The 26,542-nt window shown below is 39.3% G+C and overlaps 3 protein-coding genes across 3 annotated transcripts; 1 reads left to right on the top strand and 2 right to left on the bottom strand.

The window, feature by feature from the left end:
- Positions 1-8,053: 8,053 nt before the first annotated feature.
- On the bottom strand, positions 8,054-13,001 carry pigr (polymeric immunoglobulin receptor). The gene is made up of 8 exons (XM_083928923.1): positions 12,877-13,001; positions 11,935-12,279; positions 11,736-11,817; positions 11,305-11,531; positions 9,512-9,608; positions 9,248-9,336; positions 9,040-9,089; positions 8,054-8,928 (listed from the first exon to the last, which is right to left on the bottom strand). The coding sequence occupies exons 1-8, from the start codon at positions 12,923-12,925 to the stop codon at positions 8,848-8,850; spliced, it is 1,020 nt and encodes a 339-aa protein (XP_083785049.1). The 5' UTR covers positions 12,926-13,001; the 3' UTR covers positions 8,054-8,847.
- Positions 13,002-15,704: 2,703 nt separating this feature from the next.
- dad1 (defender against cell death 1) lies at positions 15,705-21,559 on the bottom strand. The gene is made up of 3 exons (XM_083928989.1): positions 21,270-21,559; positions 18,974-19,145; positions 15,705-15,939 (listed from the first exon to the last, which is right to left on the bottom strand). The coding sequence occupies exons 1-2, from the start codon at positions 21,478-21,480 to the stop codon at positions 19,015-19,017; spliced, it is 342 nt and encodes a 113-aa protein (XP_083785115.1). The 5' UTR covers positions 21,481-21,559; the 3' UTR covers positions 15,705-15,939; positions 18,974-19,014.
- A 904-nt stretch (positions 21,560-22,463) lies between these two features.
- Positions 22,464-26,386, top strand: abhd4 (abhydrolase domain containing 4, N-acyl phospholipase B). Its single transcript, XM_083929146.1, has 8 exons — positions 22,464-22,606; positions 23,939-24,024; positions 24,238-24,342; positions 24,462-24,750; positions 25,264-25,451; positions 25,528-25,639; positions 25,741-25,927; positions 26,082-26,386. The coding sequence occupies exons 1-8, from the start codon at positions 22,557-22,559 to the stop codon at positions 26,169-26,171; spliced, it is 1,107 nt and encodes a 368-aa protein (XP_083785272.1). The 5' UTR covers positions 22,464-22,556; the 3' UTR covers positions 26,172-26,386.
- Positions 26,387-26,542: the final 156 nt, after the last annotated feature.

Raw genomic sequence — 26,542 nt, 5'->3', positions numbered from 1 at the left:
CCTGTGTAAACAAAAACACTACATTATATCGAAAATTCCAAAAAAATTAAAAGAAAAAAAGCGGGGAAAAGGATGATTACAGGGAAGACAGTCAGCTTGGCAGAGGGTTGCCCAGGCAGTTGGTATTCCTGGTGAGATTTTAAATGTATTTGGTTAGTGGTAGCATTGTAGCAATGACATTTATCTAGTAGCTAGCCGTACATGTCTTTTTATGATCCATGATGCGCAAAGATGAGAGAGAAAACACTATATGCAAGTAAGAGAGCAAAGTGTGTGATTTGAGTTATAAGCCAGATAGAAACTTAAGGCGCACTCACACTGTCCATCCGTCCCGTGCCCCGTGCTTTAGGGTACTTGTCCCCCCCTCCCTCTCCCCCCGCAGCGCAGGGCCTTTTGTACTCACACTACCTGGGCCTCGGAGAATGCTTCTTGCTGCCTATACGTCATCACGCCGTAACACGTCACACGCATTGATTGACGTCATCGCGATGTGTCGCTTTGTTTACAAATCTTTCCACAGACCTCAGAGTTTTTGTGCGTCTTGTCGACTGTTTTTGAATATTTTCATCGACCAAATCTGCAGTAAACACTCCACCTCCACATCACACCAACGTGAACCTTTCGTCGTCATTGTTTTAACTGTCCGCGCATGGTCCCTCCTTCTTTTTTCTATGTCCGAAAATGGGCACATAAAATGACGTCAGAGCCACCGTAGGCCTCGTGCTCGTACATGTGCGCACGGTCGTACATGTACATTTGCAAACGTGCTTTACAAAAGCCCACCTCTCCCAAATGGTTGCAATTACACTGGTCAAATGAACTAGACTTTAGCCGTGAAACGTGCTTGGGCACAGTACGGATGGACAGTGTGAGTGAGCCCTTACACCACCAAAGCCCACAACAAACAGTTAGCAATAAGTTTACAGTGTCGACAGGACAAGATGTGATGACCCCATGTGGGATCCACTGCACATCAGGGAGATAGGGATGTGGCAGTTGAAAAAAGCTGCCTGTGAAAACTCAACATAACATACAAACATCATGCTGCATGTTTTTGTTCGAAATAAGTCATTCATTAAATCTAATAGTTTACGCCACTATAGTCCGATCGAGTCTGACAGCACTTTTTAGAGCAGTGAATGAAGTGAATCTTCTCTCTGGAGCAAAAGGGTTTTTATATGCAAATAACCAATATCAGGGGTTCATATATATTTGATAGGATTCTGAAATCCAACATTATCAGTGAGCGCATTGCTAGGACTCACGTCAGACTTGTCAAAGTCAAAGGCTGACAGGAATAACTTATCTCTCAATATTTTCTAGAGTTGACTAAATCGGTTTGTGTAATTCAAGGGCACTGCTCAGTCAGGCAAATACTTTGTGTCTCGGAATATGGAAGACAATTGTGTACCAGTGTTCACCTTTTAAAGTAGTTCAGCCATTGTCTTCCTGCTTTGAACATTGCAGAACTCATTTGAAAAAGTGAAGAGTTCCATAGTGTGCATTGTATGTCTGCTAAAATGAAAAACAGGCCCAGACACTTCAGAATTTTTGTTTTCAGATTGTCCGATTTGCTGATGTGTAAAGAAACGAGTGCAAAAGGATGGACTACAGATGATGAAAAATTCAGTCTTTTTCTTCAAGTCGAGACACAATATTGACTTTGTTCTGTCTTGTGCCCTTTGTTATCGCTATGCATTTTCTGCACATGATGAGAGCACAATACTTCTTGACCCACGTGAAACACTTTGCAAGAATGTTGCTTCACACTGGCGATGACATTTAAAATCACAATCTTCACTGTTGAAGGAGCTGAACCCTGACGTGGCCCCATCAGTAAACGGTCAAAACATTTTCTCTTCTTCAGGCATTTCCCATGACTGTTTGAACAGGAAGCAGCTATTTTGCAACCGTTAAAGGAATCCAGTTTACCCTCAATTTATATGTCGGGGAAACCTAAAATGAATATCTTTAAGACAAAACAATCATATCAATAACACATTATAATGCAATCAGAAAATTTACTAAAGAATGTGCTAAAATATTTTAGTAGTTAGGGCCCATTTTAGAAAACTTTTGATCTTACCACTAGAAGGGATAACATTAAAAGTTTGTAGCTAAGGGTGGCCTCTTAAAACCTACTCATGAAGCTGCTGAAACCAACGTTTACCAAGGCATTAGGAGAAAAGGTTAGGGTTGTCCCCATCGCTATGGATGATGTCATGTTTCATAAAACTGGGATGGCTGTTTTGGGTCTCTGGCTTTTTTGGTAGCCTTGCATCACCAGACTAATTAGAAATGCGTATTATTCTGGGCCTTCTCAGCTCACTTTCAATTTCTTGAGGGTGTTATCAATGGTGCAGAGCAAAATGCCTGTGGAAAATAATGACGGCCGGGTCACAAACTTTCTTAAATAACAGTAAAACAGTGCACTAAAATCTGGTGGTCGTTTGGTGGTCAGCACTGTTGCCTCATAACAAGAGGGTTCCTGGTTCAAGTCCCGGCTGGGGCCCTTCTTCCCCCACTCTGCTTGGGTTTTCTCCGGGTTCTCCGGTTTCTTCCCACAGTCCAAAGACATGCACGTGTTAGGTTAATTGATGACTCTAAAATTGCCTAGAGGTGTGAATGGTTGTCGGTCTCTGTGAATGCCTAGTTTGATGGTTTGATCTGAGTTTCGAGAGCCTGAAAAACTGCGCTGAACGGACCCGCAGACTTTGGCAGTTTCGTCTTGGGTCTCAAAATCTTAAAATCAACTGTAGGTAAATTGTCTTTGATTTAACATGAAACAAAGAGTAATATAGTCAAGTGTATGTGCAGCTGAGTGCATGACTGGCAGCTCGTTAACAATTAGAAGGTATCCATGTAAGAAGCCTCATAATTATCAGGCTGCCATAACCATAGCTGATAGTGACGAACGCAAACCAAACTGGATGCAAGAAGCTCTTTTAATTCTTGCTCGCCTTTTGCATGAGGCAACATTATTAAAAAAAAAAAATCTGAGATAACTGAAATGCCAAAAATGAAGCAAGGGAAAATAGGACTGTGAATAAATGCAGCTTTCCTGCTCTCATGAAAGGAATCCAAGATGTTTTGTGAATACGGACCAGCTTACTACAGCAGGTGTGCTGTGAGGTCTGGTGTGGAGATGTACCATTAACAGTACTGTGCACAGGGGAAAACACAGGGGAGCAGCCTGTAACCTTGATTTCCAGTCTCGACATGCTTGCTCAACTGGTGATTGGCACTTTGGTAAGTCACAGTAGATTTTGTGTTTGAACAGGACGTGGCAACTATATTTTTGTTGTTTTTAATCTACTGTTCCTATAGAAACACAAGGGGAATCATGCTTCTTCCTCCGTGCAGTTTGTAGTGGACCTGTGATAGTAACTGAACGAAGACACTGTTTTAAATTATGGAATGCTTTATAACATGCTAATGCTAGAGTATTTTAGTCTAATAAAAAAATTTGACACCTGTGAACAATACTGCTGCTATTGCTTAGGTTTTACATTGGAAAGCATCATGGTGCCCAAAACAGAACGTTATTGTAAGTTATTATGAGTTATTTTATCCTAGGTAAAGGTTGAATGTGGAGAATGAGCAGAACACTGCCATCTAGTGTCACAAGATCGTCGTTGCGACAACAAAAAATAATTCCAGCACTCAGGTTGCCAGGTTGGTCAGACCCGGCCCAGTAGCCTACAGGAGATCGGAGTCTGTTTGATTCTGTTAGAACCCGTCCCCTCCGGCAAATGGCACCATAAAAACGTATTAGAGGAGTTTGACTGACAGTTAGCGTTAGCCGTTACAGCTAAGTAAACATGAAAGTTAGCTTACCGATCAAGAAGAAACGTAGCCAGTTGGGCCTGTGTTTTAATGCCGTTGAACTCCTTTCTCTCAGTCCATGGAGTGAATGTTCGGCCTATATTGACTCTAGTTTTTGCCCGTCTCCGGTCACTCAGCTCCTGGGACAAATAAGCACCTGCAGGATTGGCAAACTCCATTTCACCCAGTGCCGGTCTACGAACAACAGACAACCCTGGCAACCCGCAATGCCGGCCGCTATTGGCTGGTACAATCTAAACAGAATTTGACAGAAAGTCATGGTCAAACCCGTAAAAAATATTTTTAAATATTAATTCAGACTAAATATATTATATTTATGGAAAAGCAATACTTTCATTTTGTACCCCTCAAAACGCCCCGTGGGTGTATTATTATTTTTTTTAAATATACCTTTTAATGACGATTCTAAATGTGTTCAACCTTTGAATTTTGAATCGTATTTACTTTGATAAGGATGATTCAATTCAACATAGTTCCAGTACAGTGCATGGAACTGAAGTGCTCACAGAGAGTTCATAGCTACAGAATTACTCATTTCCAACTCTTGTCGCTAAGTGGGCTTTTACATTTATGTGTGAATACAATATCCAGCCTTTACTATCAAAAGACCAGAGTACAATCCTCTAATGCGCTTGGGTTTGGGTGAACAAGAACAGTGCAGCATTTAATGAGGACTCTGCATGCTTGAAGGAGGAATGTGCAATGTTTGGCCTTCATATCGATTGTCACGAAGCATAGAAGAGTCACTTATCCTTCACGCTGGCCCTCCATGTTTCCCACTGATGCCTCATTATCTGCTGCAGCCATGCACAAGGAGAACACAAATATATTGATTGCTAATGCCGTTTGCGCTCAAATGGCAAGACTCGAGGGATTGTAACAGAAATGTTATTTCTAATGCACGAGGAAGAGTAGGAATGTTTTCTTATATTGAGTGGAAAATGCATGATGCAAGATGCTTAAATCCTGTATTTTTCTGTGTAGAGTTCTTGGGTGACAAGCAACAGCCTCTGGCTTTATGTCACTTTTTTTCTACAGAATGGCTGTGGCATTTGGTCAGGAAAAGGGACATTTTTTTGTGCAGGACTACAAATACACACACACACACACACCGACACACACACACACACACACACACACACACACACACACACACACACACACACACACACACACACACACACACACACACACACACACACACACACACACACAACAGCAATATATAACGGAAAGAATATATTTCATACAGGGTTGACCTCCGTCTGGCAGAACTGATTCCACTTGAAACACATTTAGATTAATGACTGAGTCCCTGTAACATCGACACAGTGGTGAAACTCAACTGTGGTGGGCTATAGAGAGTACATAGAATAGAACACAATGAATAGAAAAGAACATAATAGAATAGAGCAGAAAAAAGGAGTTCATACAGAAAATAATAGAGTGAAATAGGACATACTGTAATATAGCATGATTATATTATAGAATATTATAAAATACAACCTAATAGAAGGGAATAGAACAGAATAAATTAGAACAGAGAGTAATAGGTAATAAACCAACAGAACCAAGCAGAATAGAAAGGAATGGAGTAGAATAGAAACTAAAAGAACAGAGAGAGAATAATATAAAATAAAACACAATACATGTAGCATGAAATGGAATAGAATAGGAACTAATACAATAGAGCAGTATAGAAAAAAGAGAACATAACATAATAGTTATAATATAGTGTAATTCATAAAGTACCACTTTCTAAAAAAGTGTTTCTTTTTTCATTTTCCCTTTAATATTCTGCATAATAAAACTGATTTAAGTATTTAATTAGGGCGGAGGATGGTGAGTAAAAAAAAAAATCACAACTGCACATGACATTTTAAATGCAATTACTTCCAAGTGGATAATTTAAATAGCAATAACAGCCATACAAGTTATTACATTCAAAGAAACGTTTGGGATGTAATGAAAGAAGAATCCCTATCACATAGCATGATTATGAAGGTAGCTGTAGCTCTAAATTTAGCCTTTAATTCAACGTTTATTTAACCAGGTAAGTCCAATAAAATGGCCTTTCCTTGGGAAGGGAAGACAAATTAGGAGTTCCAACCTCTAGTTGGTTCCCTGGCAGTTTGGGCCATCTCATTAGCGGGTCCAATTTACAGTTCTAACACGTCGTGTGAGGTCTGAATAAGAACAGAGCATGAAATGTAGAGCTGTTCCCTTTCAGTTCATTTGTGAACTCCTTCTAATGGTTTCTGTCTTCATGTGCTCACGTCTTTCTTAAAATAAGAAGTCTCTTAACAATGTTCACATCATCTGAATTTACCTCCACACGTTTTCTGTCAAACACACCATGTATCCATGCCTGAATGTGTTAATTAGAAATTTCTATCTCTTGTTATGCAATAAACACTGCAGTCTAGTTAAAAAAAATCAGCAACCGCCGAAAGTGAAAATGTCCCATGGGGTTTCTGTGCAAAAAAAGAATTACCATCTCAGCACGTATTATTAATTTACATTGGACTTTTTTTCCCTGTGCAACGGAACCAACAAACAGCAGTTTGGAGCTGACAGCAATTAAAATAAGGGTACTGAGTAGCATGATTGGTGTTATTATCAAAATACATATCATTGCATACTTGATGTAACACACAAATCTGCAATAGAGAAGATCTTGTTACAGCATGCATGTATGGACACAGCTTTATACAGTATAGCCCGTCACGTGCACTGAAAACCCGAAATGATCTACACATTCAACATCTCCTCATCAACAGGTTTGTAGGATATTGTATGAAAAGTTCTGCACAAAATTTTGTATTATACCTTATGAAAAGACAAATGGAAGTGGACCATGACGGCTGCTTTTTGTGTCAGTTAGGTTTAGGCATCGAAATGACTTGGTTAGGATTAGAAAAAGGTTGGAGTTTGGCTTAGAACATCTGGGGCATTAAAGATATCGGGAACAAACCCCACTCACCTCGGTGAAAGTCCTGTTTTTTGGACCCATCCACCACCTCAACCTGCCTCCTTAAGCGGAGATTTGCCATCTAATACTCTACTACATCCACTACTTAAAGTTGTACTCCGTATGATTTCCATCTATTTAATGGCCTTTTAAATGAATATCTATCAAATAGTGAGTTAAAACAATGATGATTGATCATATGATCCACTAATGAAAGCACTGCTACTTGCTGGGTATTCCAATGTCTGTGTCTGTGGCGACATTCGCGGCTTTGATGTAAGTAAGCCACCATGTTAGTGATGCTACTGACAGCGTTTGCTCTGCCGGCCCAGCAAACGTTCACCAACGGTTATGCTGCGTTCACTTGTAATCTGAAACCTGGAACTTTCAACTTCTGAGTCTGGCTTGTAGTAAGGACAGAAGTGTAATAGATTCTTATTGAGTACAACTTTAAATTACTTGAAATAAACACATGATAAAAATGTTGTTATATGCCACTTAAAATTCAAGAGAACAGCCTGAAACATTACCTGGCAGGGATGTATGTGAGAACGCAAATGTTTATCTGAGCAGCTCCAAAGATCATTTAATCTCCTAGAGGGCTCATGTGTAAATGCCACTCATTATCTGGTGTATTCGAAGAGACTGAATGGACGTGTTGATGTTTATATCATGCGTTGGCCAACAGCAGAGGAAAACAGATGGCAACGAAAATGTCTAACTGAGACGAGGAGGTTCGGGAGCTGACCAAAACCAAAATACCAAAACCATCCGACAAATTCTGAATGCAACAGAATACAGCATTTCATATAGGCTACTCATGCCACCAGGGAGGAGGCAAAGCAACGGACTATTTACCCTGGGAGTCAGGAACGTCTACAAGGTCCTCATCTTATCTTTACCTCCCAAAACCCAATTCTTCATTGCATGAAGCATGCCTCGGCTAAAAGACTCTGAGGCCTTTCACGAAACCATGACAGTGCACAAACCATACATTCTTTCTTGTCTAATAAGTTTCTACTACAATACTGTGTAGACTTCTGGACAGGAAATGAGTTAGTTAGTAGAATTTTAGGTATACAGAAGCCATGAGTCCAAAAAGAAATAAGAAATATCTGTATCCAGTGTCTCTTGTTTATTGAATTAGCTGTTGAATTATATTCTCTGCAAGGTTTATTAAAATGGAGCAGTTGTTTCAAGGCAATACCTGCATGAAACAAAAAGTACATATCACATTTTACCTAAGCTCTACGGAGCTACAAAGCATCTTTTTTTTTTTGCTAATTTGCAGAAATTTCCCTCGGGAGTCGGTGGAGACTAAAAACAGAGCTAAAAAGAGAGTTAAAAACATTGAACATACGTTTAACAGGGGTCACAGGCTCCTAATTAATGCTAATGTTGCTCAACCTGCAGGATGTGTGGTAAGCTAACAAGTCCACCATATCGGTCACTTGATTGCTTGTTTCTGCTGCCCCCAAGTGGTCAAAAATGGGTCTTCTTAAAATGAATTATCACCAAGTTACTGTATTTTTAAGAACCAGACTTCATAGACTATGATCAGTTTGTAATGGACCTGTGAGGGTTTTCCAACACAAAATAGAAATCTAGTGGAGAAATAAAAAAATGTGAATAAAAATTATTTATTGTATTTAGGAACATAAAAAGGATCAAATTTAAATGCTCTGGAACCAGCCAAAATAAACTGTGTGAACATTTTTAACTGAGAAGAACGTAAACTCCACCAGTTTGCTAAAATGTCCAAATGATAATATGTAATGTATGACCTTGTTAGTGCTGTTCCTGATACAAAATTAAATAAAATACTACATGATTACTTTTTCATATATTCCTCCAACAAAGCAGGGATACTCTTGTAAGATCGCAGCATGTACCAGCAGAAAACATGTTAATGTCTTTAAATGTGCTGATATGTAATTTACGAAACACAGGGGAAATAAAGCATGTGCTGTGTGCAGTGAATTTACACAAAAATGACATTTAGTTTCAATGAGCAACGAGAAACCCAAAGCTCAGTAAATATGAAGCCCTGTATCCTGGGCTTCCCTGTTAAGAAAGACAACAGAAGCATGTTTCAGGTCATCTGAGTACCCCTGTGGAGAGAGAATGGGAGACAGAAACCGCTCAATCGCATATCCGTGATAATGGTGTTTATCTTTAAACTGTGTAATGGAATAGTGACAGATATTTTAATGGTGGCTTACTTTGTGCCTTGCTTTTTTCTCCTTAACTCGTCTCAGCACTGGATCCTGCTCTAGAAATGGATTTTGAGGATATTAAGCCCAATATAATAATGCATAATGTCTTACTATGGTATATGTAATAGGTGTACAATGTTTCATAGACATAGAGGAGGTTAGTTGAATAATTCTGCCCAGATTTAACATTCAAAGAAATGAGAAGTTGCCTTACTGTGCCGTTTCCACAACTTTCTCGCCAATATGGCCAAGCCAACGAGGAGCATTACAGAAGCACACACCATCAAAGACTCCAAGATGTGACTGAAACACAGACCGAAAGCACACAGTGGTGTGAGCAGATAGTCCAGCTTCAAAAGCGGCTCAGGCCTCTACTGCGTCTGTTCTAACTTCTTACACAGTAACATGACGGATTTAATATACTTTTCGTATAAACAGACGCTTATAGCACAATCATAAAGAAGTGCTTTGATCTTACCTGTGACTCTTCCAGGACTCCTTAGTGCTAGCTTTGGATGGAGGCGGGTATGTAACAGACTGAAACGTTGTAGGTGGGGATGTCACGGACACCGTTGCTGAAGACAAAAATATCAGAACTGAAAAATGATGTACTATTATAAGCGCACGCAGAGTTCATAACATCAATATTCTTGATAAGTGACTCGTGATAATCGATATCTTGTACAGCTGGGTATCTAGGAGCCCCTGCCATCTGTTACAAACACATATTGATCTTCAAAGCAGCTCTTGGCTATACTTCTCATTTCAGCAGCTGCAGAGTGATGTGGGGGAAAAGCCCATGCAGTCACAGAACTGTGCCTTTTTCAAACCTACTATGCCTGTTTTAATTTGTTTTCAACAACATTCGGGAGTTTTAATTGGCAAGTCAGAGCACCATCTAAACAACTCCCCGTAGTACACTGATTTGTCTGGCTTCCACTCGCTAGGTTCAACAGTTTTGTAATAGATGTTTTCCATGCTGAAATCTCAGGGTAAACACTGAGCAAGTGAGATTTAGCCTGGCATTTGCATGACTCATGACTGAGGCTGATTAAAACCAAACATGTATTTTAAAATCGGAACAAATTAATTACCAGCCGCAACAGCGATAAGAGCGCAACTCCAGCAACACGGGTATTGTGTTGGACTTGTGAGTCTGTGTCTGTGTGTATGTGTGTGTGTCATTATGGCGAAAGGCACCTACAGTAGCAGTAAATAACACAGAGGAGGTTTTTAGTATTTTGTTAGGTGTTATGTTTGTCCCTCTGTCTGTGGGCATATGTGGTCACCGTGATAGCATCCCAGTAGTCATGAAACTTTACAGGTTTGGAGAGATCAAAATGAAGGCAGAGGGCCATTTAACAACTTAATGCTTCATCCACACACTCCGTCATATATCCATCTATCCATCTATCTATCTATCTATCTATCTATCTATCTATCTATTGGACATTATATCTGGCTAGCTAGGTAGGTAGCTATCTATCTACGAGCTAGATAGCTAGCCCCACTGACGTGTGTTATCACCATAGCGGCTAACAACAGTCGCCATTTGCATTGTCCTTTTATACATTCCATTCAATTTAATTCTATCTCTATCACTCATCTGTGGTTCCTTTCAATTCTTTTGATCACTTCACTGTCTTTCAGCTCGTGGTTTTGGTTTTCTGGCCAGCAGTTTTACTTTTTTGATTCACTCTCATGTGGTTCTCATGAATTAGCTAGCTAATAATGAGCTAATTAGCAGCAGCTAACGAGCTTGATATTTTGTGGAAAACAAAACAAAGCTAAAATGAGAGTGAATGTTGGATTTATATTCAAAAAGGGGCCAGGAAAACAATTTAGAGGAAGGCTAATGTTGCTTCATGGAATAGGTTCAATACGATCAAACATGTGGGAACATTTTTTGTATTTCAACAGTATAAGATGTTAAGGTCAACCTTGTGTTTGCGTGTTCTTGAATAATACTGCTTTAAATAAGAAAATCTTGCCTTGTAAGCTTCAACAGTTAATCAAATATGAATGTCTCACTATCTTGTCTAGATTCTCATTGAATACAATATTTGGATTTGAAAGGATAATTTGTGATACTTTTTTCACTTTAAGGGTTCTCTGTCATTACATTAAGTAGATTATATTCTTTTATCCAAAGCAACTTACAATAAGTGCATTCAACCATGAAGATACGACAGCCGAAGAATAATGCGAGTACATAAAAATGATCAAAAAAGCAAAAACTGCTTCAAGCGCGACAGTTTCCTGTCAACCTACTAGTAGTGGGTTGGGGTGTGACCAGCACATGCACTGCCATCTGCTGCTGTCCTGCAGAACACCAGTACCAGCCGGTATTTCTCATCTGCAGCTTCTTTAAGGTTACAGTGAAAGTCCTAGTTCTGTCATCGCTGATGGCCACTGAAGTGTCTTCGTAGCTCCCTTCAGAACCTGTCACCAGACAGGAGCTCCAGTCTCCACTCCGACACCACTTCTTCTCAGTTTCTCTATTGGCAAGCAGTCACAGGGGAGTCGGTGAAGGCTGACTGCCCATCACTTTGGTCAGAATTGAAGATTTTGAACAAATAACCATGTTTCTCTGGGTTTTCTGGTGCTTAGAAATGTTGTTTTAAACATGAGGTTTCTACAGGGTCTGATGGTAAATAAAATATACACAAATATAATATGAAGAATGGGACAGTAAACAGTACCTGTATCTCTCACTGTAGTGGCATTCAACTGTGACACTACTTCCTTCTTCCCCACTCAGTCGGCTGTTCACCACTGACATACCTGCAGGAGAGGAAGCAAGTTATAATGCAACCTTCAATTTGTAATCTAAGCATTTGAAATGCATTAAACTGTTTTCAATATGGATCAACAATAGTTCAAAATCACTCCATTACTCACCGTGAATGACCTTGATGTTAGCGTAAGCGACGACATCAGCGCTCCATATACCGCCTATCTCCACACCACACATGTACCACCCAGAGTCCTGCTCCTTCAGGTCTGTCATGGTCACAGTGAATACCAGCTGGACCGGGTCGTCAAATATGCTCACTTTCTTCTCAGCTCGATTGGCCGAAGGGGGCTGATCTGTTCGAGCTAAGCTGGTGCAGAAGTCCCTCATCTTCCCCTGACACCAGTATTTTACATAGCCGGCATACTGAGGCTCGTAATGACACGGGATCCTAAGGGACTGACCCTCCATGGCTGCGAGCTCTCCCTCCGTGGTTACCCTGCAGAGAAAGACTGATGGAAAGTGGAGATGATTGGATTTTGAACGCTGGACTTTTATTCTGCGGTTAAAACAGACTCACTGTGGACATTTCTAATCTATGACTGAGGAACGGGGAAAGTGGCCCTGAGCAATACTTGTACCACATTATGGTTTCAGTTTCCTTTTTAACAAAACACTCTTCCTACTGAAACATCCCTCGCCATACTTCCTATTTCATAATGGGATTATCCCTCTGTAACAGACATTGGGGGGACAGATATAACGGGCCTTTGGAGACTTGACAAAATAAACATCAAACATGCTCTTGCCAAGGGGCAGACAGTACAGACGCTTGGAAGATTAAAATAAAATCACACAAAAGGGATCTCCAGCACCCGCAGAAAATAACATTAACAACCTTTCTAGTCTGTCTCCAACAAATGATTCATACAGAAAAGTATTAAAGAGAAGTGAAGCATAAGCGTAGCACCATCATTTGCCAAACTGTTAAAGGGGGCAGCATCATAATAATCCTCTTTTGTCATTAATTATCTGCAGGAAAAAAGCAGCTACGGAGGCGTATTATACAACTTTTGAAAGCATATGATCTCAATTATCTCAGTTATTACCTGGGATCCATGGTAATAGGCTCAGGACGAGTGTAAAGTGTGTCAGCATGTTTCACCGTCAGCTTGAGGTTTACCAAGTACTGTGAACTGCCTTGTGTAAACAGTCTCCAGGTTCCGCAGTGCCAATATCCCCCTTGGTCATGTGACCACAAGTTGGATCCAGATGTTCCAGATGTTAACTATTAAAGCGCCTGATCTAAAACACCATGATATTGCAAAAATTACAAAAGTATATTAAAATGGCAACACAGAAAATTTATAATCTGACATTTTGACAATGAATGCATAAAGGAATAGGTTGCTTTGAGTCATATTATTATAATTTTATATATTAAATTGTCACCTGTGTTTTCCTTTACACTAATAAAATCATTTCCACCATAAATCGGTGCATAAAGATCCACCTGAATGCAGGAAATTAAGTGTTTGATGCTCAAAATTTTCTAGAGGAGGACCACCAGACCCCCAGTTTAATATTTGTCCCTGACCCCCCAATGCAATCCGCGCCCTTGGGCCCGTTTGTCATATTTTGTCTTATATTTCCTGCGTTATATGATTTTTAGCGTGAGCAATCTTTTAACTTATTCTCCCAAGTAACCGAATGATGTGTATCTTACCTCCATGGGTGAAAATTATTCATTTGGCCCAAACTTATTTGATTTTAAAGCCTGAAAACTTTGGCTTTGGTCCAGTCTTCATTTGTTGGATTAAGCTTTTAGACAACCCCCCCTCAGCCACTGAATTAACAAACAATTATTCCAAGCCCCTCGGTTTGCTCTGCGGTGCCAAGGATGTCCCTAAAGTCCCTTGTTTTTCCTGCAAAGCCTTTTATGGTCATCTATTTCTTGGAAAAATGGAGGCAGAACCCGGAATTAAAAGGGAGATATTCCCATGGCAGTTCAAGCAGATTTGGAGAATCGAAACTTAACTTTCAGGAAACTAATTATTTCCAGCCACTCAAGCTCCATGCCAAATTTCAACATTCTGACTTTCCTTTGAGCTTTGTGAAATACTTACATATCCATTTGTCTCTCTTACAGGAGACTTAGAATAAGTGTAGATTTGGTCAAGATCAACTAGATAGTCACAACTTTCCTTCTGTCTCACAGAGCATGTAAACCTGATTCAAAGGTCTGGGAGTAAAAGGTCTTCTATCAGTCTTTTTTCAAAAGCTCTTACTCTTAAATTACATACAGTACAGACCAAAGGTTTGGACACACCTTCTCATTCAATGAGTTTCCTTTCTTTTCATGACTATTGACATCGTAGATTCACACTGAAGGCATCAAAACTATGAAATAACACATGTGGAAATATGTACTTAGCAAAACAATGTAAAACAACTGAAAATACGCCTTATATTCTAGTTTCTTCACCTTTCGCTCTGATGGCGGCTTCGCACACACTCTGCATTCTCTTGATGAGCTTCAAGAGGTCGTCACCTGAAATGGTCTTCACTTCACAGGTGTGCCCAGTCAGGTCCAATAAGTGGGATTTCTTGCCTTATAAATGGGGTTGGGACCATCAGTTGTGTTGTGCAGAAGTCAGGTGGATACACAGCTGATAGTCCCACTGAATAGACTGTTAGAATTTGTATTATGGCGAGAAAAACGCAGCTAAATAAAGTTAAACAAGTGGCCATCATTAGTTCAGTCAGTCCGAAATATTGGGAAAACTTTGAAAGTGTCCCCAAGTGTATCTACAATTTTCATAGTCATGAAAATAAAGGAAACTCTTTGACTGAGAAGGTGTGTCCAAACGTTAGGTCTGTACTGTATGTATGGCATAAGCAAAATGGTGCCATGATGCCTCCTGATGTTTTTGTTTGGTGTTAATATAAATTATATAGCGTTTCAAATGTTCTTAACTTCAATACTTGTACTTTCATTTTAGAGTAGGCTACTCTACAGTTCTACTCCACTACATATATTTGACAGCTTCAGTTACTTTAAAAATAGATTTAAAAACCTAAAATAAGAATATAATACATTTTACATAGCAAACAGTATATAGAATAGTTAGAATCACCACTAAATTTTTCATCAATAAAATGTTGCTTACATGTAAATGCACTAGTCATATTATACAATACTATGGGTAATTGTGCTTGAATAGTGGTTATGTTTACTTTAAAACTTTAGAGGGGACCTATCAGCCTTCACAGTACCCAAAAAAAACGCCCACACACCGAGACTGATGGTAGATCTGATACTACCTCTACCTGTAGCCCCTTCCGGCAACACACGCTTGATGACTGTATTTGACGAAAAAGACCCTGAGGTGATGATTTTTTACGCAGGAATTTCACTTTGAAAGAGACAGGCGCTAAAACGGAGCCTTTCAGACAGAGGGTGAATACAGGTATTAAGACACAGTATGAGAAAAACAACATGTTTTTTCAAACATCAAAGGACGTAAACATAGTCTAGTGGAAACCCAAAATAAAACGAACATGAAAATGATTTATTTTTTACTCCAAATGTAGCATGTAGCTCCCCCCAAACCCTGATGTAAAAAGTCTTGTACTTGGAGCTGTAATATGGCCACATAGAGGTCACCCTATTAAAATGGGGTCACTGTCTGATGATTAATCTATAATAATTCATTACAAAAACTCATTTTGTATGTTCAAATATGAAAAATAGGACTATATATTTTGTCAACTTATTTTCCACCTATAATGTATTTTTTTTAACTAAAGGTATATCGGGCCACACTCATTTAGAGAACATCATGCATTCAAAAGACTTACATACTCACATTATTTAAAACAAGCCTATTGTTAAAAAAAATTAAAATAAATAAAAAACAGCGTCATCTTTCTCATGTTCACCATTTGAGTTGTTTTTATTTCTTCTTCTCAGTGCAAAAAGGGAATGCTTTACAAATTGTTATATTTAAAAAAAGAATGCCTGAAATCAATCATTATCTGTAAGAAATCTGCATCACGTGGGACAAGATGCAACTAATTCAGCGTTGATGGTGGTATTCGAACCGGTGGCACAAAAGCAGATGTGGCATCATGTCTTGAAGGGGAGTTTTGATCACTTCTCCTGTCGTGATCTAAGAAAAAAAGAAGACGAGCTGATTGAGATGGTGACATCGAGGTTATGGGAGTAGTCATTTGGAAGTAACTGAGAAACAAAGAGAATGCATTATGCTCTTTCCAAGTGTAAAAATGCAATAACATTGTTTACTAGCAACGCAAACGCAAGTTGGTATCGTGTGGATCTCCCCATAGAAGTAAGACTGGAGTCTACATTATCATCACATGTACTATCTGGAGTTTTTGTTCTACTGAGAATCAAGTGATGAACTGGCAAGAATGGTTCATGGGACTAAAAGCACCCAAAAGACAACAATATATTTCTAGTTTTACGAGCGTAAACCCACACAGTAAAGCATACGTCTATATTATAGACCTCAAAAACATAATTGGAGTCAAGCCTGTGAATGTTCTCATTTGTCCAGGTCATCGTTATCCTCAAAGCAATTTCAGTCAAAAGCAACTGGACTTGGTTATTTGTCTAGGAAGACGAAGTTAGTTAGGTGGACCAGTCCCAGCCTGGTCAGATGCATACATGAACTGATGAAGCCTCTTGGATGAGAGGTGAAACGTCTTCCTAGACAAATAATAATAGTATAATAATAATAGTCCAGTTGCTTTGGACTGAAATTTCTTTGAGGAAAATTGGAGTCAATAGAAACTCCCATTTATTGCCCACTGAGAGACTCTACACTGTGAACACTAATGCATCACACACATCACTTGCAGAGACATGTTCACAAGATATATCGGTGGGATAAAAGGCTGAGTTCTATAAACGCTTTGTCGTTCATGACCTTGGTTTGATTAATTTCAGTTTCAGTAAACAGAAACTTGCAAACAAACTCAAGGTCTAGCAAATAAATGTGTTTTTGCAAGTAACCTACCCGGCCTTCGCCTACGCACCTGTCTCGTGAAAGAGAAGTGCAAAGTATTTTTCTGTGCAGAATCAACAGAATATCCCATCGGTACTGAAGAAATATTCAGATCTAATTAATTAGTGGGCTTCATCGAGACTCCAAAAAAGGGAGAGCTTTAACTTAATATGGCAGAAATCACTCACACAAGGAGGTAGTCTTAACCAACAGCTACAGAAATCACATACTTTAAGCAGCGTAACACGCACAGCTGGAAGAAAATTGACTACACAATATATAATGATGACTGGATGTTGAATGTGTTTAAACACGAAGATTGGAGAATAGACCATTTCTTGTGGTGTCCCCCAGGGGTCAGTGTTGGGGCCTAAGCTATTCATGATCTACATTAATGATATACTGTGTTAAGTGTTAGAGTCATTAAAATGTGTCTTATTTGCAGGCGATACAAACCATTTTGGTTCTGTTGAAAATTTACAGCAATTTCTGGACTTGATTGATCCAGAACTTATCGAAATTTTTAAAAATGGTTTGACAAAAGCAAGTTATTACATCTGAGCAAAACATAAATCATGTTATTTGGAAAGTATGAAACTAACACTCAAATACAGGCACAGAATGATGGAACTAATATTGAAAGAGTATTTAAAAACAAATTTCTACCTCACATAAGATACGTTCAGTCCAAACTATCATGAACGTTTCAGTCCTGGCTAAAGCAAAACAGGCACTGGATCATAAATCACTCCATATTATATACTGTTAATTAATATAGCCTTAGCTTAATTACTGTGTAGAGATTTGGGGAAACGCATACAAAAGTACATTAAAACCCCTGTTTATACTTCAGAAAAGAGCCTTGTACAGTATTTGCCACTTCAGAGATTTCTTCTGTTCTTGCTTTTTTGTCAGACTGAAGTTTCAGATCATCAAACTAATTTAATATTGGACAAAGTTAACCTGAGTAAATACAAAATGCCATTTTTAAAAGATGATTTAATTTACTAAGAGGGAAAAAGCTAGCCAAACCAACCTGGTCCTATGTGAATAAATCATGGAGCAGTGGTGAACCTTCCCAGGAGTGGCATTGACGACTCATCCAGGAGGTCACAAAAGAACCCAGAACCACATCTGAAGCACTGCGGGCCTCACTTGCCTCAGTAAAGGTCAGTGTTCATGATTCGAAAATGAGAAAGGGAAGGGGCGAAAACCACTGCTCACTAAGAAGAAGAATGGCCCGTCTCACATTTGACAAAAAAAAACATCTTAATGATCCCAAAGACTTTAGGGAAAATATTCTGTGGACAAACGAGTCAAAAGTGGAACTTTTTTGAAGGTGTGCGTCCCGTTACATCTGGCATAAAATTAACAAAGCATTTCAGAAAAAGAAACATAGCAACAGTCAGACATGGTGGTGGTAGAGTGATGGTCTGGGGCTACTTTGCCTCTTCAGGACCTGGGTGCCTCGCTTTGCTTTCTGCTCTCTACCAGAAAACCCTGAAGAAGAATGTCTGGCCATAGTGCGTCATAAGCTCAAGTGCACTTGGGTTATGCAGCTGGACCATGATCCGAAGCAGACCAGCAAGTCCACTTCTGAATAGCTCAAAAAATAAATAAAAAACTGAAGGTTTGGGAGTGGCTTTGTCAAAGTCTAGACCTAAATCTGATTAAGATGCTGTGACAGGATCGTAAAGAGGTCGTTCGTGCTCGAAAAACCTCCAAAAGTCCTCCACAGCGATGTGAAAAACTCATTGCTAGTTATCGCAAACGTTTGATTAGGGTTGTTTGTGAAGGACGTTGGCACAACCAATTATTAGGTTTAGGGGGAAATTACTTTTTTGTTTGGATGACTTTTTTCCCTCAATAACTGGAATAATCATTTCAAAACTGCATTTTGTATTCACTGTAGATTAAGGAAAATCCCTACTGAAATTATGTTATCTCTTTCTCTTTTATTCTATATTGTTGGATATGTTTTCAACAACCGCTTTTGTCTTTTTTTGTTGAATTGCACATGCTCGAAAATAATTAAATATAAACATCAATAAATAGATAAAAACTAAACATGAATATTTCCACTGTGACAAATTGGGATGGCAAGAAGAAATTGCACTTTTAAGAATCTTAACTTTGAAAACTCTTAAAATGATAAATGCATGCGTAAAATAACCACCTTCTGAGAGGGGGACACTGTGAGGCTGGTAAACATCTGCTTCAACCAATGAAGTTCATCACCACCAGATGGAGGACGGTGTGAGCGAATAGGAAGTCAGCAAAGGCTCTCTCTGGGGAGATGGACAAGAAGTCTCCTTTGTTCTGTGGGTTGATCTGGATACGAAGACACACTGAGAAAAAAAGGAAAAAAGGCAGAAGTTATAAATAAATAACACTTAAAAGCAGTTTGACTGTTAGTAATAAATATCTGGATATTCAATTAAAAAGTTTTTTTTCAATTGTTAGTTTAGCATGTAAAACATCACAAATTGCACAGCTTGTTTGAACAAATGCAGAGGATTTAGCACAACTATACACAAACTGCTCTGCTGGTGTTCCCATGGTTACATTTTTTTTTCCAAACAGGTGGTTCAGGATTTAAGAATCATGGTGCATCTGTTAAATAAACAAAAAACTCAAGAGGAATAAGGCGATGAAACAATTAAATCATTGTAGTTCAATGCAATGCGCATTATATGCACCCAGCTGCTAACTCGCACCTGCTTTTTTATTAATGGAGACATTCATACATCATCTAGTCAATATGAGCTCAGAGTGAAAAAGGGCTTGCTGTCATCCACAATGGGATGGACGTTTACTCTGGAATTAAGTACGGAGGTAACCAATTTGCCTGTTTATTAGTCACACCGAGCTAAAATTGGCACTAGAAATTGGTGCACTCTACTGCAACATTTGGGGCGGCAGTAGCTCAGTCCATAGGTGACTCCGCTGGGAACCGGAGGGTCGCCGGTTCGAGTTTAGTTTAAAAACTATCTGCCCCCTTAACCTGAGTAAATGCAAAATGCAGTTTTTAAATGATGATTCCATTTATTAAGGGAAAAAACTCATCCAAAACAACCTGGCCCTATGTGGAAAAAGTATTTCCCCCTAAACCTGATAATTCTAATCAAGTATTTGCCATAACTGGCAATGAGTTTTTCGCATCGCTGTGGAGGAATTTTGGAGGGTATTTGAGCATGAACGGCCTGTTTCGAGGTCATGTCACAGCATCTTAATCAGATTTAAGTTCGGACTTTGACTAAGCCACTCCCAAACCTTCATTTATTTATTTATTTTTTGGCCCTGTGATGCCCAGTTCACCTCCTGGGCACTGCCGAGGTGTGCTGTTGAGCAAGGCACTGAACCCCCAACTGCACGGAGCCATTGGCAGCCCCCTCGCTCTAACATCTCTCCATTAATTGCATGTATATAAGTCATGTTTGTGCATGTGTGTATTTCAGGCCTGTGTGTTTGTATCCTGTATAATAATAATGACAGGGGATAAATAAAAGGAATTCTTCTTCTTCTTCTTCTTCATTCCTTCAACAAATCCTTCCTTCATGAGGGTTATAATGTGGAGGACTTCTTGAAACTGCTGTGGAAAGACCTTTGAATCAACATTATGGTCATTTTGGTCGCTGTAGTTGTGTGGTGCAGTTGCCTTATATTGCATTGTATGATACTTATAATATTAAAGGAGTTACTCATTAAAAACTGGACGCTCTACATATACATACATATATATATATACATATATACATACATATATATACATATACATATATATACACATATATACATATACATACATACATATACATATACATACATACATATATATATACATACATATATATACATATACATACATACATAAATATACACATATATATATATATATATATATATACACATACATATATATATATATATATATATATATATACATATACATACATACATATATACACATACATATATATATATACACATATACATACATACATATATACATATACATACATACATATATACATATATATATACACATATACATATATATATACACATATACATATATATATACACATATACATATATACATATATATATATATATATATATATATATATATATATATATATATATATATATACATATATATATATATATATATATATATATATATATATATATATATATATATATATATATATATATATACATATATATGGGCCCCAGGCAAATATGCTGCAGTGCATTTGTACAGTTATTAAACTGGATTTATCTTAGCTAGCGAGTGTTTTTATTAGCCTAGTGAGTAGGTTTACATTTCCATACTCAGAGCATTTTAGCATGGTTAGCTTACTTGTGTCTGCCTAGCACAAACGTTTCTGACTGGAACCCTCGAGCAGACGCATTGTATAAGTAATTAGAAAGTCATAACAGTGCATTCAGAGTGAATAAGTGTTTACCTGCGAGAATGAAAGCGCCCACACACGAGATGAAGCCCGACAGAAAGCTGTTGAAGGGGAATGTGCCGACGAGCAGACAGTAGAGGAACTGCAACGCTCCTGTCAACAAGATGTACAGCAGATACGCGTCCACCACTTTGAGCTTGGTGGGCGTCGTGGTGGTGTACTCCTCCAGGAACCGAGAGATAACCGAGATGACTGAGTTCGACATGGTTTTACCGTCTAATTTGTTCAATTTAGAGTCAAAACGAGCAAAGGGTACCCTCTTCCTCAGTCCAATGAGTGACGTGTCCTCGCAAACCGGAAGCGTCCTTGGTGTTACAAAGAATATATTCCGAGTCGTCCGGACAGGAAAGCAAAGGGCCCCGTTGTTGAAGACAGACTATAGGCTCCGCCCACCGGACATCAGAGTGGTCCGAAAAGAAGAAAGATGATCTACTCTGACAGTTTTTTGAGATACGGATGTGTCGACTACATTCGTGGTTATCACCCATTTTCTTTGGTTTAACGTTAAATCACCTAACTTTGCTTATTTTTGAGTCACAGTCACACAAAGGTAAAGCTTCTGCAGTTTTGAATTTCACCCATTATTAACCAACACAAACACAAACGCTGTTAGACTACTGGACGTGTTTTTGTAGGAGGTTTTCATGTTACTTCTTTTTGGTTTGATTTACAGAAGTACCTTTCGAAATGTGTTGTAAAAACTGAAATACTAACAAAGATGGATTTATAAGTAATACTTAACAATCCCAAATATTCAGAAGATAAAACTTAGATGGATAATTAATTCGATCACCAGCTTAATTTAAAAATATATATAAATATAAATTGGCTAAAGATATGAGATTATTTAAGCATTTCAGAGTTTCTCCCTTAATTTAGAGCATAGGTTTAGACTCCATACGTTTTGTTTTTGTTATTCTTCATTCCTTTTTTCTATGTTACACTGTCTTTGTGCGTATTAATTTATGTTATTATAATTATTTCTACATTTAAAAATACATGTTTGGCATTGTGTAGAACTCGCAAAAAACCCAACTCTCGCGAGAATAGCTTCCCCACCACCGATTACTACCTTTAAAAATTCAATTTGGTCGACCGTTGACACATCTTCGCAATAGACCATCTTTGCGCTCGGTCAGCTGATAAAGGAATGAACGAGTTACAAAACATTACAAATTTGCCCACAAAGGTTATTATTTTCCCAGAGCAGACACAGACGCTGGGGCTGTAAACTCGTGTAATTTCAGTTAACTGAATGTAGGCACCGGGATATGTCAACCAATGGACCCTGCTACAACCACAGACCCGACTCACAGCGACTGTGAGACAGAGTAAGTGACAATAGAGTCGGATACAACCTCCTCATTACATCACATGCTAGCTAAACTTTAAAAACACACAGCGTTCATTCGCTCCTATACTCTCTTATACTGGGCTGTGTGTAGGACGAGATGTGCTGTGTCATGGTACCAATATAAATATATAATGAAATATTTGACATAACACTTAAACAATTTATAATTGTAGCCACCTAACTATATTATACTAATATAACACAACGGACGCACTGTAACTTCCAGAACCAGTATTAGATAGATGGATAGATAGATGGATAGATAAGCTTTATTTCAGACTCCAGGTCCATACAAAAAGTAAAAGCAAGACACACAGCACAAAAGGATTAAGAATCACAAAATCAAATAATATTAATAATAAAAACAAAAAACAACAACATAATAATCTAATGACTGTAGCACTTTTAGGGTTATTATAAGGAGACTTATAACTGATTTATTGTCATTGTTTTTGAGAACAATGAAACACAGCTAAGCAGCTTTCAAGAATTGGCAATATAAATAGCGACAATCTAAAATAGTAAAATAAAATATAAAAATCAAGATAAATAAATACATATATACACAATGAGCTGTTATTATTTATAAAACATTTTTTTTAAAAAGGTGAAAGTTGAGGAGGGTGGGGAGTTATTGCATATTCTAGTAACCAGGACCCCACAGGTGAGGTGAGGGGTTGAATGGGATTGTGTTGATCTGCAGTTCCTTATTTGTTTGTTTGTTTTTTCTTTAAATGTCATTCATTGGCGACAATAGCAGCTCTGAGTGCTATTACACAATGAGCCAGGTGTTCAGATGACTCAGCACTTTTTAACAGTGTGTGTTGAGGATGCAACACGTGGGGAAGAACAGGTAGGATGCCTGGCTGCCTGGGGATGGTGGAGTGTGAGGCTGGATTATTTCAGTTTTATATATTTTCTGATTGGATTATTCTCCAATAAGAGGAAGTGGGGATGGACCCAGCCTTTTCAGTTCCTATCCTGAGAATAAAGGTTGGCACTAGACTTTGTTGTGAATGTGTTGTATGCATGGTACAGGAAATGCTGCAAATAATGATACTGATGAGGTAATCATAATACATTTTGACCACTTCATCTCTGCTGTGGGTCTTTGCACTGACAATGATTGACAGTATGGCGACTGTGAAACGTGACACTCCTGGGTGTGTTTGCTCCATGCAAACGATAATAACACTGGCTTGAAGCTTCGACTCACATGCTCACGAGTGTTAGTATTGTACATTCAGCATCCGTGGGCTAATTCTTATACTTTCTACTATCTCTTTTGTTTTTCTTTCTTTCTTGTCAGGTCAAGTTCAGTCTGGAGCTGGTGGCCTTCCTGGCGTCCGACCTCCATGTCCCTTTTGAAGACCACCGAGTCCAAGATTCTTGCCTGTAAGAATGTTTTGTTGTATACTGTATGTATATGTTTCAGATTATTTAACCACCATAGGAACTAATATAAATGTAGCCAATCACTCATGATATATGAAAGCTGATATAAAATATCTATGGACTTCTGTAAGTGTCATATGAAACTGTTATGTCACTAGCTATACGACTAATACAGAGTCTCGCTGAGGGTATTAATTACTTCTCTCACAACAGGTATTCAGAATGACCTATGGGCTCGGTTTGTGACCCTGCCAAACCAGGATCGAATATGGACTCTGACCCTCACCAACAAGGCAGCGCGCAAACCTGCAGAACAGGGTACCACCCCTCTCTCAACCTTTGTTTGTTTATCGGGAGGCAAAAACTATGATCCCACCGTGCTGTATGCATTATGTATGTAAGACCCATGACATAACTCCCATGTCTTTTTCCTCTAGCCCCAAAAACTCCCCTGGTGATGGTCCATGGCTTTGGAGGAGGTGTAGGCCTTTGGATCAGGAATGTAGACGCGCTGAGTCGGTCACGGACTGTTTATGCCTTTGACCTCCTGGGCTTTGGCAGGAGCTCCAGGCCTCCATTCCCCTCAGATGCTTCCAAGGCAGAGGAGCAGTTTGTCAGCTCTATTGAACAGTGGAGACAGTCTGTAGGCCTGGAGAACATGATTCTGCTGGGACACAGTCTGGGGGGGTACCTGGCTACCTCCTACGCCATCCAGTACCCTTCGAGGTAATAATACTAATGGGATAACATTAGCCAAGGGCATAAAGTTTGTGTAAAGTGTGTGCGCTCTTGCTCATACACAGAGCCAAGAGAAGCCGTCATTGGAAACTGATTTGAAAAGGTCAGGCTCTTTCAAAAAAATACCTGGCAGGTGACTGGATAAACCATCTATCTGCCCATCATGCTCTTGCCAAAGTCAGGAAAAGAGCAAAAGCATCGTTTCTACTGCAGCATCTATGCTAACCTCTTTAGAAGCCACCATTGTTGTTTAAAAAAACATCTGCCTCTGTGTTGTCACACAGATGTGTTGTCACACACAGTTAAATCACACCAGTAACTGATTGATATTGATAAAAAGGCATCACTTCAAGCATATCAGGACGGATTTTCCTGCGATATTATGATCCCGTGATTCTCACGTGAGCTTGTGATATTGCAAGAACCGAGCTGCCATGGAAAGGTAAGCAAATACATGCCATTCGATAGGAAATGATCATGTATTCTGCTGTCTTCTTGCAGAGTTTCACACCTTATCCTGGTGGACCCCTGGGGTTTCCCTGAGCGACCCCAGACACAGACGCCGGAGGGTCAAGGTCAGGGGACAGAGGTGGTAAAGAGGCCGTCCCCTCCACGCTGGGTAAAGGCTATTGCATCAGTAATTTCCCTCTTCAACCCACTGGCTGTCATCAGAGCAGCAGGCCCATGGGGTAAGAGATCTTATTCTTTATCTGACACTGTGCCACATACTCTGTCCATCCATCTTACAGCATGTCATTGATTCAGGACCGGGTTTGGTGAACAGATTCCGTCCTGACTTCAAAAGGAAATTCGAAGATCTCTTTGAGGATGACACGATGACGCAGTACATCTACCACTGTAACGCACAAACCCCGAGGTAAGACAACACAAGCGTCACTTCTAATAATGAGACATAATCTTACAAAAGAATGACCAATCACTTATATCCTATTCCATTTCCTCTCCTCCTCTTCCCAGTGGAGAAGTGGGTTTCAGGGCCATGTCAGAGTCTCTGGGTTGGGCCAAGAGGCCCATGCTACAGCGGATCCACCAATTGCCCTCCTCAATGCCCCTCACCATGCTGTACGGAGCACGATCCTGGGTGGACAGTTCGTCTGGAGACAAAGTGGTCCAGATTAGGAACAAGGCCTACACCAGAGTGCTGGTGAGTCGAGATATTATCCAATTAGGAGTCTAAAAATGTGCAGTTCAGCTTTAAATTGTCATTTTAATTAAATTCATATTTCTTCTTCGTGGGGTAGCATTAAATGGCTGACTGCTTTTGCTATCTTTTTTTCCTTATCTATTCCACTGTGCAGCTGATAGATGAAGCTTCTCACCACGTGTATGCTGATCGACCAGAGGAGTTCAACAGAGTGGTGGAAAATATATGCAAATCTGTTAACTGAGTGCCAGTGTGTTTGTGTGTATGTTTCTTACTTAGGCTACATTTGGGGACCGAGGGCCAGTTAACTCGGGACAAAAGCTGTGTCCCCAATTAGGACAAAGATGATTTTTGGGGTCAGCGGGCAGGTTAAGTAGGTTAGGGTAAGTAAGATAAGTGGTGGTTAGGGTTGGTATAGGTCTGAAGTAATGTCAATTCAATGTCCCCAAAAGGTAGGTGTGTGTGTGTGTGTGTGTGTGTGTGTGTGTGTGTGTGTGTGTGTGTGTGTGTGTGTGTGTGTGTGTGTGTGTGTGTGTGTGTGTGTGTGTGTGTGTGTGTGTGTGTGTGTGTGTGTGTGTGTGTGTGTGTGTGTGTGTGTGTGTGTGTGTGTGTGTG

The sequence above is a fragment of the Echiichthys vipera genome (assembly GCF_963691815.1).
Source record: "Echiichthys vipera genome assembly, chromosome: 15".
NCBI classification, from domain to species: domain Eukaryota; kingdom Metazoa; phylum Chordata; class Actinopteri; order Perciformes; family Trachinidae; genus Echiichthys; species Echiichthys vipera.
The sequence above is the reverse complement of the archived record's forward strand: the minus strand, read 5'-3'. Positions and strand labels throughout refer to the sequence as shown.